Consider the following 17,476-nt stretch of genomic DNA (forward strand, 5'->3'; position numbering starts at 1 on the left):
AGCCAGTCAAAAAAAATGCCACTTACTACAGTGTTTCAAAGTATCCTGGAAATTCAGATTAGCAGCATCCACAATTAAGATCCTATATCCTATTAAGATCACTTTATATCAGGGTTTCCCAAAGTCTGGGACACCTGCCCCTAGTACTTAAGACAATTTTAAGTGTCACATAAGCATAGCACTAAATGATATTGAAATACATCCTTTTGAAAGTTGTCTTTTTAATTTTCTCTCAGCTCATCCAATCATATTAAAGACAAAGTCTCAGTTTATTTGTAATTTGTCTTTATCCACATCCTCCGATTTGCTAACCTACTTTCTCAGAAGAGCAACAAGCAGCTTAGCACCACTGGCAGACGACAGAGCACTATCAAAACATGAAAGCACTGCGCTGGCTTCACTGTATTTACTTTGCAGTTTTATTCAGTCATGAAAAGTGAAACTGATTTTCCTCGTTTAATTACTTCTATTAAGTTTATTAAATATTTAGATTTGGAAGACATTGATTTTATCAAAAATATTACGGGACACTCAGATGTGGCAAAACCCATGAAGGTGGTTGAATTTGGGACACAATTGCGAATTTAGATGTCTCAATCCCTCAGTTAATCAGCCTGGATCCGAGACTCTTTTGTGCAAGGCACAGTTGCAGGTAGAAAGAAGCACTAAGTACAATGCTGGTATCAAAACACCTCCCATCTATCTGGGGAGACAAACAAATACCTGAATAGCTAGAAAAAAATGTAACACTTAAATCACACTGCAAGGCATAAGAAAAACATTGTCACATGTTAGAATGTGACCAATCTGTCTGCCAGCATCTCCAACTTGATGTGAGGGTTATTTCTATCAACTTGCCTCTGTAATCAGTTCCAAACCTCAATTTCTGTGGTAAGAAGAGTATTTTTCTCTAGAACATAAAACATTTTGGGGAGCTGATAAAACTTGTGGTTCCTCTTCTAGCTAAATAGAAGGTAATACAAGTAAGTATGAAAAAGTGTCCGCTTATTTACAAGGAGGCCATAGGTGGGTGGGAGAATTTCTGTGTACTTTCTCATGGTCCATGAACGAGAGATGAAACTGTCCCTGATTTAGAATAAAGTTCAGAGAGCTAGTGTATGAAAATAAAGGCTGATTCTAATGCACGCAATATCAACATGTATTCAGATGTCTATTCAAGGTATCAAATTCAAATATACTTCAGATACATTGAAAATTCATATCACTAAAAAACAGAGAAATGAAATATTTGTTAATATTTAGACGCTTGGAACTATGGAACAAGCCTGTTAAAATTTGACTGAATTTTCATTTTCATGTAGAAATTTTACCAATATGTATACATCTGAGTGACCAGCATTCTGGGAATTTCTTTCTGTTTTTTTTTTTTCTTTTCTTTTTCCTTCTTTATTTCCTAAAATTGTGCTATAATCTTTAATTTCAAGTCATATGAATTTGAAATCTGTCCCTGTGGTTGTGGCCAATCCTAGAAGACTATTCTTAAGTGTTCATTATTTGGCTCTTCTTGGATAAAACACTTTCTTAAAATCTATGTGTCACTTTATGATCACTTTAAAAATTAAATCAAGTCTTATGTTTCAGTTTTGTGGCTAGCATTTTTCTCCTTCCTCATTGCCTCTACCTTCACTATGTGAATAGTCCATTTTTATTTCTACTGAACGTAAATTTACATAACTAGGAATTATAAATACTCCAGAGCATACAAGTTGTGTATTTACTCGCTCATTGGTGATTATTCACAGACATCTCCTATGAGCTAAACACTATTATCAGCACTTGGCATTATTACCTTGTTGCCTATTAAAATATGGTACATTTTTATTTTTAAATGTTCCATGCTGGTAGTGAGCATAAGTAGGTGTTCTATGGATGTATGTTAGAAAGTCCAAGATGACTTTTGTTCTTAGAATTCTGGAACAATGTAAAAAAAAAAAATTCCCAATGGAATTTGAAATCATCCTAACTTCACTGAAAGTTCAAGGGTGTGTTAAATCAGCATGCCCATTTCATAGAAAAAAATTGTATGCAATAGAAAAAAGGCCACTTTGTATCATTTGCATTTTTACAAATTTAGATCCTTGTCATACAACAGGTTAGAAACTCTAAAGGATAATGAATTCATATTACAAAGAAAGTGCCTTCAGGGAATAACAGCTTACTATCTTTTCTCAGTAGTATATTTTTACCTTTTTCAAGAGACTGCAAACCTATTGCTCGAAATGAAAGAAGAGCTCCCACAGAATTCATGCTTCTCCCTGTGATTTCTCTGTCACTATTCTTCCCAGTCTTTCCAATATTCCCAATACACGTTCACCAGTAGTATCAAAGCAGATCACAGAGCCACTGAGAAGCTTCTGATTCAGTCTATCAAGAGTGCACTCTCAAGTCGAAATAAAGAAAAAACCACCATTTTGATGTGATCATATTTATGTAAACATTTCTGGAAGAAAATTACCTAGCTAATTATTAAAGCTATTACCCCAGAGCGAAGTTTTCAATTCTCTCAAGCAAATAGGAATGAGACTGTTGAGTAATATGTTAGATGTATGTTTAATCTCACACAAAATTGCAAAATTATTCCTCATTTTTCTGTTCCCACTAGCAATCATGGGAGTTCCAGTTGCTCCACATCCTTACCAACACTTGGCCTTGCCAGGGTGGTTTTTATTTGACCCCCTCTGATAGATGTGTAGCAGTATCATATTGTGGTTTTAATTTGCATTTACCTAATGGCTGATGATGTTAAATTTCTTTTCATGTGCTTACTGACATCTTAGTAACTTAAATGAATCTTAGAGGTACTCTGCTGGGTGAACTCTATGATTCTTCATATGTGGCGTTCTTGAAAAGAAAAAACTACAATGATGAATAATAGCAGTTGTTGGCAGGAGTTAAGAGTTGGGGGAAGGTTATGGCTATGATGGAGCAGGAGAAAGGAAATTTAGGGAGGCAGAATTGTTCAGTATCCTGATTTGGGGTGCTGAATTCCAAGGATTCACATATGTTAAAATTCACACAACTATGTAACAATAAAGGTCTGTTTTGCTCCACATTAACTTAAAAATAAAACAAAACCAAAATTATTACACTATAAACTAAATCACTGAATTCTTCAAAATATTCTTTGACATGAGAGCTTTGTGAAATTTCCTGATATTAAAGCATGAGGTAATTGAGTCTAAAAATGTAAAAATCTTCTGGGGAGAAGGAAATTTTTATTAATAAAATGGTGTTTTTTTCTTTGTTTTTCAATTTGGCTCAGAGACTTTTGTATCTCTTTCAGATTTTTAGAAGGAATATTACCTTCCCTGGTTCTGTTTTATGCAGATTAAGTTCAACAATATATTTTATGGATAGGAAGTAAGTGTACATTTGTTAATTCTCTCTATGAGAATCTCTGAAAATTTAAAAATCACTCAGGCAAGTAACTTCTCCCAAACAAATTATACTGATTATTTTAGAGTTAAGAAACTTTTTTTTTTTAACATGCAGAGCATTTATCTTTATAAAAATGTATCTGTTTAAGCACATTAATTATCATAAAATCATTTCATAGTGCCATAATTTTACGGCATTCATAATACACTGAAATAATTACCATGCTTCATAATAGCAGAATCAATAATTCTTTATTCTGCTAAGATTTTGGAGCAAGAAGGAGAGCAGCACTATATGTAACCCTAAAGAAGCTACAAGTCAACAGTTTAGTTAATTGCCAAGCAATTGCAACTCTCCCCATTCCCCAGATCCTAGAGGCTCAAGTCTTCCTTAAGAGCACAGCTGATGGCATTGTTACATGAAGTTTTTCTAACCCAAGCCCCTTACCTGTACTACAATTCAGTCTTCACTATGACTGCAAGGCTATGCTGTAAGAAGTAGCTTTCTGCCTCCCAAATTCTACATTCTGAATTTTCCATCCTTGCTCACTGTCCTCCAGCCAATTGGGCTTTTTTTTTTTTTTTTTTTAGTTCCCAAACTACACCAAGTTTTTTCTCCCTTCAGGCCCCTTGCACCTGCTGTTGAACTTATAAGAAAAGTCTTCCCTTCAATCTTCTCCTCGCTGAATTTTTAAAATACTCTTATGATCACAACTTCTAGGGGCCTTTCCTGATTATTCAATCTAAATTTTTTTCTTTTCTTCATCACACCAAACTTTTGGCTATTTCGTCAACACTTACCACAATGTGAAGTTTGTTTACTGTCCTCCTGCCCCTAGACTGCAGTGTCTGAGAGGATTAAATGTCTGTTTTTCTCAGTTGTATCCCCAGTCCCTAGTCCAGTGCCAAACAAGTATTGGGAACACCATAAATATTTATTTATGGCAGGAAGGCAGAAGGCAAGGAGGAGGAAATCTGGTTACTTTGTATTTATTTTCTTTCTATATTTAGCAGAGCACTTTAGATTTCCAGAGTCAAATGATATCCCATGTTAGCCGGTTTCAAGGGGAAAATGGACCGAATCATGTGGATCTGTGGATTTAAAAAAATGGTTGAGTGTAAAATGTGTATCTGGTTACACAGCCTTCCTTAGATTGGAGGCAATAAGTGAAACAAACCAATATAGAAGTAGGTGTGTCTATATGAAATTTTATAAAATTATGGTTACAATGGATGAAAGATATAATATGGTGTAATGTTTTTAAAAGCACGTCTTTACTCTAGAATGGCCACTCCACAGGAGCAGGGACTGCGTTTACCTTGCTCAGTCCTACAGCTTCTGCATGTGGCAGGGTGTCGGGAGCACAGTGGGTCAGAATTACAAAAACTGCGATTCACAAAGTAGTCAGAAGGAATTCAGGACACCATTCAGATCACCTAAATAAGAGTGTGTAACCCCTCTCTTCAAACTTCTGCTTTACGTGTATCTGCAGTTTTCTGAAATATTTCATTGATACTTAAATATCTATTAAGGATCTGCTTGGGAGATTAGTTATAGTCTGAACTCAAGGATAAGTGGTGGTGGGGGTTTGGGTAGAAGGGTAATTAATTGGAAAGGTGCAAAAGAAAACCTGCAAGTGTGATGGAAATTAATACAGACTGGAAACTAACGTATGTGTGAGTGTATATAATGTGTATGTATGTGTTTGTGTGTGTGTATGTGTGTGTGTGTATATATATAGGGTGGTGGTTATACTGATACATACATTTGGAAAAATGTTATCTAACTGTACACTTAAATTCTGAACACTTTACTGAATCTAGATCCTGTTCTTGTTTAACAAAATACTTTGTTAGGAAAAAGTCTCTGCCGTGCAGTGAAATGAATCAGAAGGTAGCGAAAGTGACATCAAAAAGGTTACCTTACGCAGCTGATGCAGTAACCTAGGTGACAGATGATGTTGGGTTTCACTCTATTATCAGATCCATAAAGCACAGAAAAATGAAAAGTCACTCATGCATCATTTTGAAAAGGAAACGATGAAGAGTCAGTCGTGACCCGTGATATGAATAGAAACCTATCAGCTTAGATTACCTCCTTCCTCTCCAGGTTCAACAGCCATTGCTTTCATATCAGGGTCCAACACAGACGGAACCATTGAGAGCAGGAACACAGATTTGCTCTGAATCATGAACTGAGTAATTCTGCTCAGAGACTCAAAGGTAATTGCTTCACACTATCTCTGGAAAAGGACCTGTGTGTCTATAGTTAAAGAAGTTGTCTTCAGGAAGGAACCCCACGTCTCAGCATAGATTTCCTTGTTATTGGGACCTAATCCATATGTGTCAGACACATTATCAAGTTCATAACGTTGATCTGAAATCAGCGAACAGCGTAGGCATTCCAGAAACACAGGAATTTCTGCCCAGTTTTCTCATCTTACACAAATTAAGACAGGGGATTGGAAAATTACAGAATTTCTATTAAGATACCTGCCTCCTGCTCCCTTCTCAAATTTAGAGGTTAGCAGGGGTGGAGTGGCTATTTGTGCCTCTAGGAATATCCTCAGAAAATAAGTAATAACCCTGTAGTAGGAACAAAAACATCATATAAGGGAAGCCTACTATGTGCCATGTACTACGAATTATGTCAATTATTCCTCAAAATAAGCTTAGGAAGAATTATCTTCCTTTTTTTTTTTAAATATATATATATGAAGAGTCTGAGGCTGAATGGAGTTAAGTCAGCTTGCTGAGGGCCACCAGGAAGTCAATGTCAGGTGGGAATCTGACTCCGGGTCAAGTGCGGCCCCACAGCACACACTTCTAAGGACTACCCTGCACCGTGGGACTCGTTTGCTGTTTTGTTTTGGTCACCAGCCATATAGGCTGGATGTAGGGTGAGATACTAGTGGAAAAGATGAATAGGTTCTTCTTTCTTGTTTTAAGAGATGATACATTTCAGGAAAAAGGAGATTTAATTCTTATTATTTAATTAAACTGTAATTACTGGGCATTTATTAGTAATGAGGCAGTTTCTAAAAGCCCGGGGCATAGCTGTGGACAAAAAAAAAAAAACAAAAACAAACAAAAAACCAGCATCTCAGCTCTCATCAGGCCTGGATTCTAGCTGGGGGAGATAGAAAAAAAAAAGTGAAAATAATAGAATGCTCAGCCACATAATAAAAAAATTCTACTGAATTACTGAAGGCTATAAATGCTGAGGAAAAGTCAAACACAGAAGAGGGTAAGTGGGATGGTGTGTACAGGGTGGAGGGATGTTTGCAGCATGACAGTGAATGATCCGAGTAGACACTGAGAAAGTGACATTTGAGCAAAGATGTGAAGAAGGAGAATTAATCAGTGGGTAGCTGGAAAAAAATGCATCACATAGGGAACATAATATTAAATATGCTTCCCCTTTTGTTACCACAACTGTGTCCCAGAACTGAAAAAAAAAAGGGGGGGGGCGAGAAGAGTTCTCCTCTCATTTAACACAAATAACGGTAGACGGCCAAGAAGACGCAGAACCTTCTAGACGAGGCTAAAAACCAGCCCTGGATTCCCTTTCCTCCACCCACTTCGGGGCCATGTAATAGAATTTTACGGATTCAACGAGAAAGCGGTGCTTGTGAAAGAAGGTTGTTGGCCTAAGTGCAGGAAAAGCTGTGCGGTTTCATATCCGCTCCTCCCACCGGGGCGCACGCTCCGCCTCCACCCGCAGCTAACCGAGAAAGGAAGTCAGGAAACCCGCCCACGGGTGTCTGTCTACCATCCAGGGAAGACCCACCGGGTAATTCCGACTTCTACCCCAAACAGAAAGCTTGCATACCTGCCTCTGGATGCTGTCTCAACACAAGGGGGATACAGAGTTCTTAGCAAAATTTGGCCCGTATCCTCTACCATTTAGGCAGTCCAAAGGACTGCTGTAGCCTGATGCTTTCCTGAAAAAGTCTGAAGTTAACTAGTCTGAACAATCCCAAGAGTGAACCTGAGTGACAAAAAGACCTTCACTTTCAGAACCTGACAAACAGTTTTGCTGAGTTTATTTTTTATTCATTCCTTCCTTCCTCATGAACTAAATGGGTGCCTGAGAAATAGTCGTGCTGGAAGCATCTTGAAAAGACTATTTATTTGGCAAGAGAATTCTAGCAGAAAGTCAGGGTGGGTGTGTCTTTGGAGTGGAGCTGGGGTGGTGGTGATGTGGGGGGGGGTCATAAAACATCAGCCCCCGTTCAGCACGACCCAGGCCAGGGAGGGGTGCAATTTAAAGGTCCCCAGGAGGGGGAAGGAGGAAGAGGGTCAGCTCCACAGAAGCCATCCAATCCCCTCAGGGAAGAACAACTCAGCATTTAGGCACCTCTCACCCAGAAAGTACAATCTTAAAAAAGCCAAAAGCAGCCTAATACAGAGAGAGGAGGAGCCTAACAGAAAAATGAAGAAACAGTGGCAAGACTGCAGATATCTCAGGTTAGGCCTGATCAGAGAATAGAAGCCAATTTAAACTACTATATGTAAAACATTTAAACGACAAGTTTCTACTGTACAGCACAGGGAACTCTGTTCAGTATCTTGTAGTCACCCATAATGAAAAAAGAACATGAAAAGGAATATATATTCCTGGATATGTATGGATATGTATGACTGAAACATGATGCTGTACACCAGAAATTGACACAACATTGTAAACTGACTAGACTTCAATAAAAATAAATTAAAAAGTGCATGGGATACTGAAGTATCAATTTAGATGAGACTTTTAATACCTGAAAATGAGATTGTAAACTCTAAAAAGAATGGAAATGTTATGTGATTTACCTTAGGGCTGTCCAGGTGTGGGGAATAGAGATTCAACAGGTGAGATTTACAGAGAAACGCGACTTCTAACATCTAACATCTATCTAAGACTAGCATGTTCAATAAATCAGCCACTGGGAAACTCAGGCATATTTTAAATATTTCATAATAGAAAGCATAAAAATTAAAGATTTTAAAATATTAACATCCAAATGTGTTTGTATTTCTGTGATCATTCACTCCCCGCATTTTTAGGGCTGAACATTACATGTTACAATATACCAATATCAATTAAATGTCTTGCAGAAATAAAAACAAATGGTGGTTTTAGGGTTAAGGGACTTTCCTAAGGTAACTTAGTTTATACAAATTACCTGGGTGTAGAATAAACTAAAAAATGTCTAAATTCTTATAATTTCTAATAACTTGATTAATAAAGTAGGGGTTTATGAAAGTAAGGAAGTATTTAAATACTTTAAGTCATTAAATTATTTAAAGTGAATAAATTTATTCAAGTAATTTGTTTTGGAATTTAATCAAGAATCATCAATGTCACATGTAAACATTTTGAAATTCAAGGCTTTTTTGAAAATTATTAAGAGCTAATTTTAAAATAAAGAATGCAGATTTTTATTAACAAAGTTGAGTTAAAAAGAGATGATTTGGTTCAATGAAAATTTTTATCTGGAATCAACGAGATGTTGTTATTGACTTTAAAAGCTATCACTTTAAATTTTCCCTACTTAGCCACTATATATAAAAATAGATTAAAAATTTTTTTTCTGTATAGCACAGGTAACTACGTTTAATATCTTATAATATCCTTTAATGAAAAAGAATACAAAAGTGAATCTATGTAGGTATATGCATGACTGGGACACTGCACTGTACACCAGAAATTGACACATTGTAACTGACTGTACTTCAGTAATAATAAAAAAAAAATTTTCCCTACTAAGAAGTACTAGGGAAAACTACCTTTTTACTAAAAACAAGAAATATCTGAATATTACCTCAAATTTAAAGTAACTTATTCTTTTATTTGGAATAATTTAAGAAGAACATGTATTCACTTAATCTCTCTTATGTAAGGGGAAAAGTATTCTTTTATGAGATTAAAAAGGATGTTATCCAAAGCTACAGATTTGTGTGTTTCTGCATGAGTACAGGACATCTTGCTTTTACAATGATAATAATTTGAAAGGAACTAAATACATACTTGCTTGTTCTAAGATGAAGGGAGATACTGGAAGAAAACAGGTAAAATACATTTTAAAATAGTTGATAATTTATTAACATAATTACTAGCATCTATTCTCTTGCCAATAGATTATAATTTATCCATATTGAAAAGTCACTGAAGCACTAAAATCTCCTTCTGTATACACTTTTATAGGCCGTACACAGTCTATTTCGCACTTAATTCTAAAAATCCCCAAAATATTCACTGTATTCTTTTAATTGTATCGTCCAAGTCTGAAATTAACTGAAGCTCACAACTCGTATGTATAGTTAAGATAGTCATGTGTTTTTTCTTTTCCTCTGTTTGACTATAGTTGACTATTTATAATAGATTGACAGAGAATCAGACAAGGTGCCTCAGTGGGAGGTGGTGGTTAGGAAAATCCACACACTTTAATGTATGTAACTTGAAGACCTACTGGACAGAAGATGAGTGGAGCAAAGCCCATCGACTGGCCCTTGATTAGCAAATTTAGTTTGTGTTGAAATAATGTCATAAGTGACTATGCTGCTTTATTTAATTACCCTTAATATAGTTCTTGTCTGTTACATATTTTTTAAATAGTAAAGAAAAATAGTCTTCAGAACATTGAAAAAAATCATCACTTTTCTTCTTCAAAAAAAAAAATACCATTCATTTTTAAGTGAAAACCTCTCCAACTGAGGGCAAAAAATTCCAGCCAAGACTATTATAACCAAGAAAAGAATGCTGAAATATTAAGACTGACCAGTTAATGATTGAGGGTTGGTTTCAGCTAGTTGGTGGATCTCACTCAGTTTCTCTGTCATCTATGGTTCATCAAGTTAGACAGCTGGCATATTCTCTTGTAGCACAATACAACTTTCCTGTGTAGCATTTACCTGAGTTAAAATCTAATAATTATTTGTACACCTGTTTGATCATTGCCTGCCACCCTGTGGGACTGCAAACTCCACAGTAGCAGACCTCATGGCCTCTGCTGCCCCATAATTATATACCCAGCTCCTAGCACAGACCTGGCTGAAATACTATTCCTTTAATGAATTAATTAAAAGTTAATTCATTTCTACAGTTTATAACTAGCACTTTTCCCCTTCCCTTACATATTTCAAATGTGATTTCAAAAGCAATTTATAAAAAGGGACTGTTAACCTGCAAAAAAAAAAGAACATAAATAAAAATGAGTCATTTGTTTCTTCCTAACAAAATTATACTGACAAGTTATATGCAGTTTGTTTTGGCCATTTTGTTTGAATATGCCTAAATAAATTACAGAACTTGGTTATGCATCTCTCACTGCAAAGACTTTGTGTTCTACTACTAAAATTGAGTTCATGGCAGGGTTTCAATTATTACAAAGGATCTTTGCTTAAAAAGCATTCTCTTGTTTTCCCCACTATTGTGTTATTTGGTATTCATATGGTTTTCTTTATGAATGGGTGGGGAGTGTAATATTGGCGCTATTTATTTAGCATATACATGGCACTTTATCTGAGTTATATAATGATTCTTATAATGATATACAATTAGTACCATATTTTGCCCTCTTATTTCTTAACACTCTAAGGATTAATGTGATTTGGAGTTAAATTTTATTTTTACCCTAAGCCACTAATGTGTAACTTAAAAAGAGGTTTTTATTTCCTTTTTAAAAGGTACGTATTCTCTAGAATATGGATGAAATGAATAGCATATCACCCTCACAGTAAAGCAGACTTTTACATCTCAAAACAATCCAAGTATTTTCTTACTTTTACGAAGAAAAAGGGTGAGTGGTGTGGCATATTGCACTGGGAATGCAACTAGGAAGTCCTAAATCCTGCTCTACAATATTCAAGGAGACTTGGACAAGTCCCTTAACTGCTCCTTATCTCATTTTTAACAGCTGTCAGATGAGACATCTTTCTCATCTAACTCACAAGGCTATAGACAGAACAAAAGTGTGCATGCAAACACTGTCAGGAAAAAAAAGTCCCAATTTCTAGAAATTGTAACTTCGTATTCCTCTAGAAATTAAAATGTAAGCACTTTGATGTTAAGTTTTCACATGCCAAAGTTAATCAAGCTGTTGCTTGCATGTCTGAGGTGATTAAAAATGTCAATGTCAAATATCTACATATTGAAGACAGAGATATCCAGATACTGAAGCAGTAACATTATTTCTACTTTAATATTCAGTACGGTTGCCCAGTACTATCTTTCACTTTTCTGGGAATTTCTGTAGGAAAACTGCGGGACAATATTGAGCAAGTTGTTCCATAAATTTTCTTGGTGGAGCACAAGTTCTCTCCTTTGAAAACGGGATGGCGAGCAACAGTTAAGTTTCTGGGCAATGACTGAATTGCAGATTAAACTATGCTTTATTTATTCACACGTAACCATTAAGAAAATATATTTCCCAAGCTTAATCTTGTCCAGGGTCTAAGTCATGTCATTTAAGATGTTCTTAAACTCATTAAACAACCGAATAGTGGATTATTTCTAAGCATTTCTGTTTAGAGCTTTCAAGAAAGAGAATCAGATGAATCGAAAAATGGAGTGAGTGATGGAGACTGAGTGTGGAGCTCAAACCACACTACTTATAAAATCCCTATTTTAATTTATTCAGAGGGCTGATTGGATGTAAGGTGTCTGTTCTAGGTTCCATTGTCTGAAGGTAGAATCAAACAATCATAAAAATTGAAATTGATAAGTATCTTAATAATCTAGACTACTTACTACACTTGATGAGATGAAACCGATTTAAAAATTCAGAAGGTAATTAGTGACAGATCCCAGATATAACCAGTTCTCATCATCATGTATGTCTATATACATTTAAAACAATTTTTTTAAGAGAACAACTCCACATCATCTTTCATTTATAAAGAAAGAGCTTATTTAGCAAAAGACACACTGAGATCAGAGTAGCTATGGTCCAGGAGACAAGGCAGGGAGGTGACAGGCTTTCTGACACCCTTTTGGGGAAGAAGGAGTCTGGGACAAAGTGGTGAGAAGTACTGGGTCAGTTCCAAGTGGAGAAAGGAGAAAGCTCCAGTTGGATCAACACTGTTGGCAGGTCGTGGGTGGACCACTGCTGACTTTTATGGGGGACTCAATTAACGCTGGAGGGACAGCCACCCTCTGGATCCTGGAGGGCACCCACCAAGGAACACAGTAAGGAACCCTCAGATGGTAGGACGTGTATATAAATGTATATACTTATTATGTATCTTCATTTTTGTCTACATACATACTTATTATTTTATGTGACTTCTAATTATCTGTCGCTTTTAAAGCAAGTCATTTAATGTCTCGATAATCTTGGTCCAGTCTGTCAAATGAGGCTGACAATAACTATTTCAGAGATTTTAGTAAAAATTAAGTATATATATAATATATTAACTACAGAATTATATTTGGTACATTTAAAATATGTAACTTTTGTATATGTTAAAATCTATAGTACATATTAAAATTTATATATAAAAATTTGGTTCACTGTATGTATATACATGACACAAGTAGAATTCTGGAAAATTCTGAAGTTGATATGATATTTAGTTTCTGACTTTGAAAATGTCACATGGATCTCTTATCAAACAGTAGCAGAAGAATCAATTTTTTCTTTCACATTCACCAGTCTTCTGTGATCAGTGAATGTAGCAGAAAGAAGTACTTGGGAGAACCATGCAAGCGAAGGAAAGGGAACTGACCTTCTACTCTTCTAGGTTCTTGGTTGAGACATCCTTGTAATTAAAAGACAGATTCGCAAGAGAAAAAAAGCAAAATATGATAACATATATATTTCCTGTATACATGAGAGGTACTCAGGAAAGTTGAGTAACTCCTTCAAATGGCCCATCATCCCCCTTAAATACCATCTCTAGCTGAAGACAAAGATGTTGGGAACGGGGAGAGCCAGTTATGGGAGGTTATCAAGCAGAGAAAACAGTAAACAAGGGGGCTGTTGGTACTCAGATTTATGTCCTTACCTTCACCATTGGTAAGTTTCTAAGAGATTTAGCCGAACTCTTCTTCCTGGTACAGGGACGGAGACGCCCTTAAAAATGGAGGTGCCCCTTATAAATGTGAGTAGGTTTCACAAAAGAATAACTTCCACTCAGTTTTGAGCTGCTTCTGTGGCGGCTGTTTCTTAAAAATAATCAGCCTAAAATAATTCTTATGCCAAAGAGGCATATTTTGGGATGGCGAATTATGCTCCCCTTCAACAAGTGTGTGTCATTCCAGCAAAGCCTACTCGTACATAAGCTGTGGAAAGCCTGTCTTGGAATGGCTCAGGAAGCCGTAAAGGTGAGAAGTACCCACGACCCCAGTGACATAATATTTACAAGAAAGGTCAAGGCTCTAAATTCAATCCTAATGTTGTTTCAATTTGAGCAGAAATCCTTGACATGAAGCAAATTTTAACATGTGTGGAACACAAACCTTTATCATTAAATATTCTGTAGTTCAATTACTTTGAGGGGATAGCTATTCTAGACTGAGTCTAAGACATCAGAGACATTTATGTAATGAATTTAACTTAAAAGATAATTTTTAAATTTCTGTCTACACTCCAGATGTTTTGTGTAGAGGGTGGTGGGCAGCTGTACTCTGAGAAATATTGGGCGATAAGCATTTTTCCTTTTTTCCCAGAGAGGTGTTTGCCTCAGAGTAGATTATTTGAAATGTTGTATCTGTAACAAAGCAATTAAATATGCTGAGGAAAAGATTTTTCTTTTTCTAATAAAACCAAGTGGAGCATTTGGAAAGACAGGAAATCACAAGCTTGTATGGTTCAGGAATCATACAAGTTTAGCAAGATTCCCAGATAATCCCTAGGATAGCATTGTAGATTAGGTATGTGCCAGTTCAGATAATTTTGAGTTTCAGAAATTAACTATTCCACACATAAGAAGAAATATTAGCCATTAAAATCCTCAGTCCAATGCTTGATATTCCTCCTTGTTTTACTCTTATATAGACACAATCTAATGAATTCAGCCAGTTTAATGACAGGGTTAATTATTCTTTGGAGTTATATAAAGGAAAAGTCAATTAAATGTTTTGTTTTCTGTTTTTGTTTTTGTTTTTAATTTCCCTTCAACTTTCTAGGTGGTTCTACTACCATTATTTACCCAAAAAGCCTTTTTTCAAGTTGCTCCTAGGATCCCACGTTTTTCCAGTCACTTGTTGTCCTCCTCAAGGACCAGCTTTAGAGATCAAAGCTTCTATTTCCATCCAGCTCTACTCAGCCATTCAAATGGCTCCCCCCCCCCCCCCATGGGGTTGCAGCCAACTGAAACTCTGATCACATTCTCTGCACCAAACTGCAATGACTCCATCTCTGACATTACTGAGAACATATGAAAATCCTCCAACTGGAGAGTTTACATGACACAGAGCTCCCATGATTTAGAGCTGCTTAAAAAGCACATCTAAGCTTGTGCTGAGAATTGAAAATTAAAATGTATCAGTAAGGGTTACTTGACACTGGAGAAGAAAAGGTGGGACTGTTGCAACAAGAAAATATGTTAAATATGATACTACTATGAATAATAAAATTGCACATTTTGGGTTAAAATAAGACCACTGGAGATAAAATATATAAGAACGCCCTTATCTGTTTAGTTATCAAGTTGTCTACTCAGATGGATTTCAGTAGGAAGGAAAGGCCTATTTCCCTATGTCTTGAATAGATTTTAATCCACAGGTTTCATAAATGGTGGGAGTATGAGAATGATACTTTCTATTAATAAGCAGCTATAAATTCTCTAATTTCTTAAACAAAATCAGAGCTACACACAACATTCAATAGGAAAAGAGGTGTGCGAATTTTAATTCAAAGCACCGTTTTTCCAGTATTCCACCAAGATGTATTGCACATAAGCCATTTCTAGTAAAAGGGCCCTCTTCTGAGAAAGCTACTTAACTGTACACTCTTAAAGAACATACATTCTATTTTTATAGTAAAGGAGGAAGGTATGAAAAGTGCTGGGAGAATTAAGCAGGCCCCTCTCTCTACTTAGAAACTCCAAAGAGAGGCTTTAACTACTTGCTTTGCTTGGGTCTCCTCTTTATCAGAAACCTGCATCTCCTATTACCTACCCTAGAGAACAGAGAACCAGAGCGGTGATCTAGAAATTTTCAATAAAATAAAATGATAGTTTCAACTCCCCATCCCTTTTATCTTTCATTCTTACAACCACTACCTAAGAGTGTCAACTCCAAGGACAACCTTAGGGCAATGGCTTGATTTCTTCTATAGCTAGTTTTGCTTTTCTTTTTCTTTTCTTTTTTTTTTTTTTTTTGAGGAGGGGATTGGGGGTAATACTTAGACCTTTATTTCAAAGTGACAGTATAGAAGAGTGCAAGTAATACAGGTACAATGAGCCTCCAACTTGCATTTGGTTCTAGCTGGAAATCCGGATGGTGTGTGTTGGGTGCGGGGACTGTTCCAGTGAGCAGATAAATGAACTATAGGTGAAGGGATATTTTCCTGGTACCTTTGGTACAAGTAAGTTCAAAAAAAACTTAGGTGCAAGAATTTCACAACACACAGCTGCTTAGGGTTTTGGGAAATCCATCACCCTCTTCCCATCTTTTCCATTCAGTGCAGCAAGTCTCTAAGACATTAATGCATAACTTCACAATTTTGGCATCACATTCACCTGGCTCAGCGTATTTTTTCAACACTGCAGTAAAGCCAACTATTTTCCAGATATATACCCCTCCATGCATTTATTAACTACATTCTCTACTCCATGTCCAACACCCCTCCCCCACCCCATCCCAAGGAAGGGGTAGGAACAATCAGAGCAGGGTCCCCAGAAATCTCTGGTGCTCTCTGGCTCCACTGGCCTTTGGTCTGCACTATATGGATGTCCTGTGTAGATGAAGAGTTGTCCTGTAGGGTTAGACAAGCGTCTTTCCATCCGGCCCTGATGGGACTGCTGTCCCTGGTGCTGAACCATGTTAGCCCACCAGGGAGTCGGCTGCCAGGTCAGTGGGACTGGAGAGAAAACCTGGCTGACAGATCTCATGAATGCCCAGGTGCAGAAGCAAGTAGCTACTTTGGTTATAGGAACAGAAGCCCCCCACCCCCACGCCACACACGAATCTCCAGGGTGTGCGCCAGGACCCCATTTGCAGTCTTCTCCTCCAGACCCCCACCCAACACGCCTCCAACATGGCCTCAAACGCCGACATTTATCAGCACAGCTCACCTAGATATCAGATTACAGTAATCCCAAAATGCTATTCCCCAAACACAGTCTTTAAGACGTTAGCTTTCACTCTAAAACAAATGAATACAATCCAATAAATTAAATAAACAAACGAAAGTGACCTTCCTTTTTCCTCCCTCCCTCTCCTGCCCAATATATTCACATTCCTCTAAATCATCAAGCCCCAAATCCCATAAGAGTCTTTTTAAATCTGGGTGGTCCCCCTAGTTCCCCGGTCCCCACCCCTTCCCCCACCTTTCTGTAACAAAACAAGGCGGAAAAGGGCATCTCTTACCCCGGGTAGAGAGAGAGCAGGAGCAGAATCCACACCGTCATTTTCTGTGAAAATACAGGAGTCGAGTAGACCGAGCTTCCTGTGCTCCATATATTTGTCGAACTCATGGCTCTTTTCCCCCCCTCTCCTCGCTTGCCTCTAGCCTCTAGGTTGCAGAAGAATCAATCCCTCCCCTTTGTATTATTATTACGCTTATGATCTGATGGTGGCTCCCCCCACCTGCCTCTAGTAGGTCCGGTCACCAGGGAGCTGTATTGCTACCAGCTTCGGGAATTAATATTCAGGGGGCAGAAATAAGATCAGCACAAACGCTTGCAGATACCATCAAAGCTTCAGCTCAGGGAGCAGCTTCCAAGTCTGGGGGAATAATATAATTGAGGCAGGGGGAGGGTGCAGGGAGAGACGCGCAGGAGACGAATGAGGGAAAGGGAAGCGAGCGCACACTCACACACATACTCAGGCTCCTCGCACTCACACACACTCCCCCAGGTCCCTCGTTTCAGGATTGTTTATTTGTTTGCTTTGCTTTGTTTTGATTTTTCTTTTAGAGGGTGGC

The 17,476-nt window shown here is 37.2% G+C and overlaps 1 protein-coding gene across 1 annotated transcript in view; it reads right to left on the minus strand.

The window, feature by feature from the left end:
• GABRG2 (gamma-aminobutyric acid type A receptor subunit gamma2) overlaps nt 1-17,144 on the minus strand; it is a 92,979-nt gene extending 75,835 nt beyond the window's left edge. Inside the window, exon 1 of the mRNA XM_010972231.3 lies at nt 16,921-17,144. Coding sequence (XP_010970533.1) covers nt 16,921-17,027 — 107 coding nt within the window. The 5' untranslated portion in view covers nt 17,028-17,144. The remainder of the gene's footprint in view (nt 1-16,920) is intronic.
• Nucleotides 17,145-17,476: the final 332 nt, after the last annotated feature.

This window comes from Camelus bactrianus, chromosome 22 (genome assembly GCF_048773025.1).
Source record: "Camelus bactrianus isolate YW-2024 breed Bactrian camel chromosome 22, ASM4877302v1, whole genome shotgun sequence".
Classification (NCBI taxonomy): Eukaryota; Metazoa; Chordata; class Mammalia; order Artiodactyla; family Camelidae; genus Camelus; species Camelus bactrianus.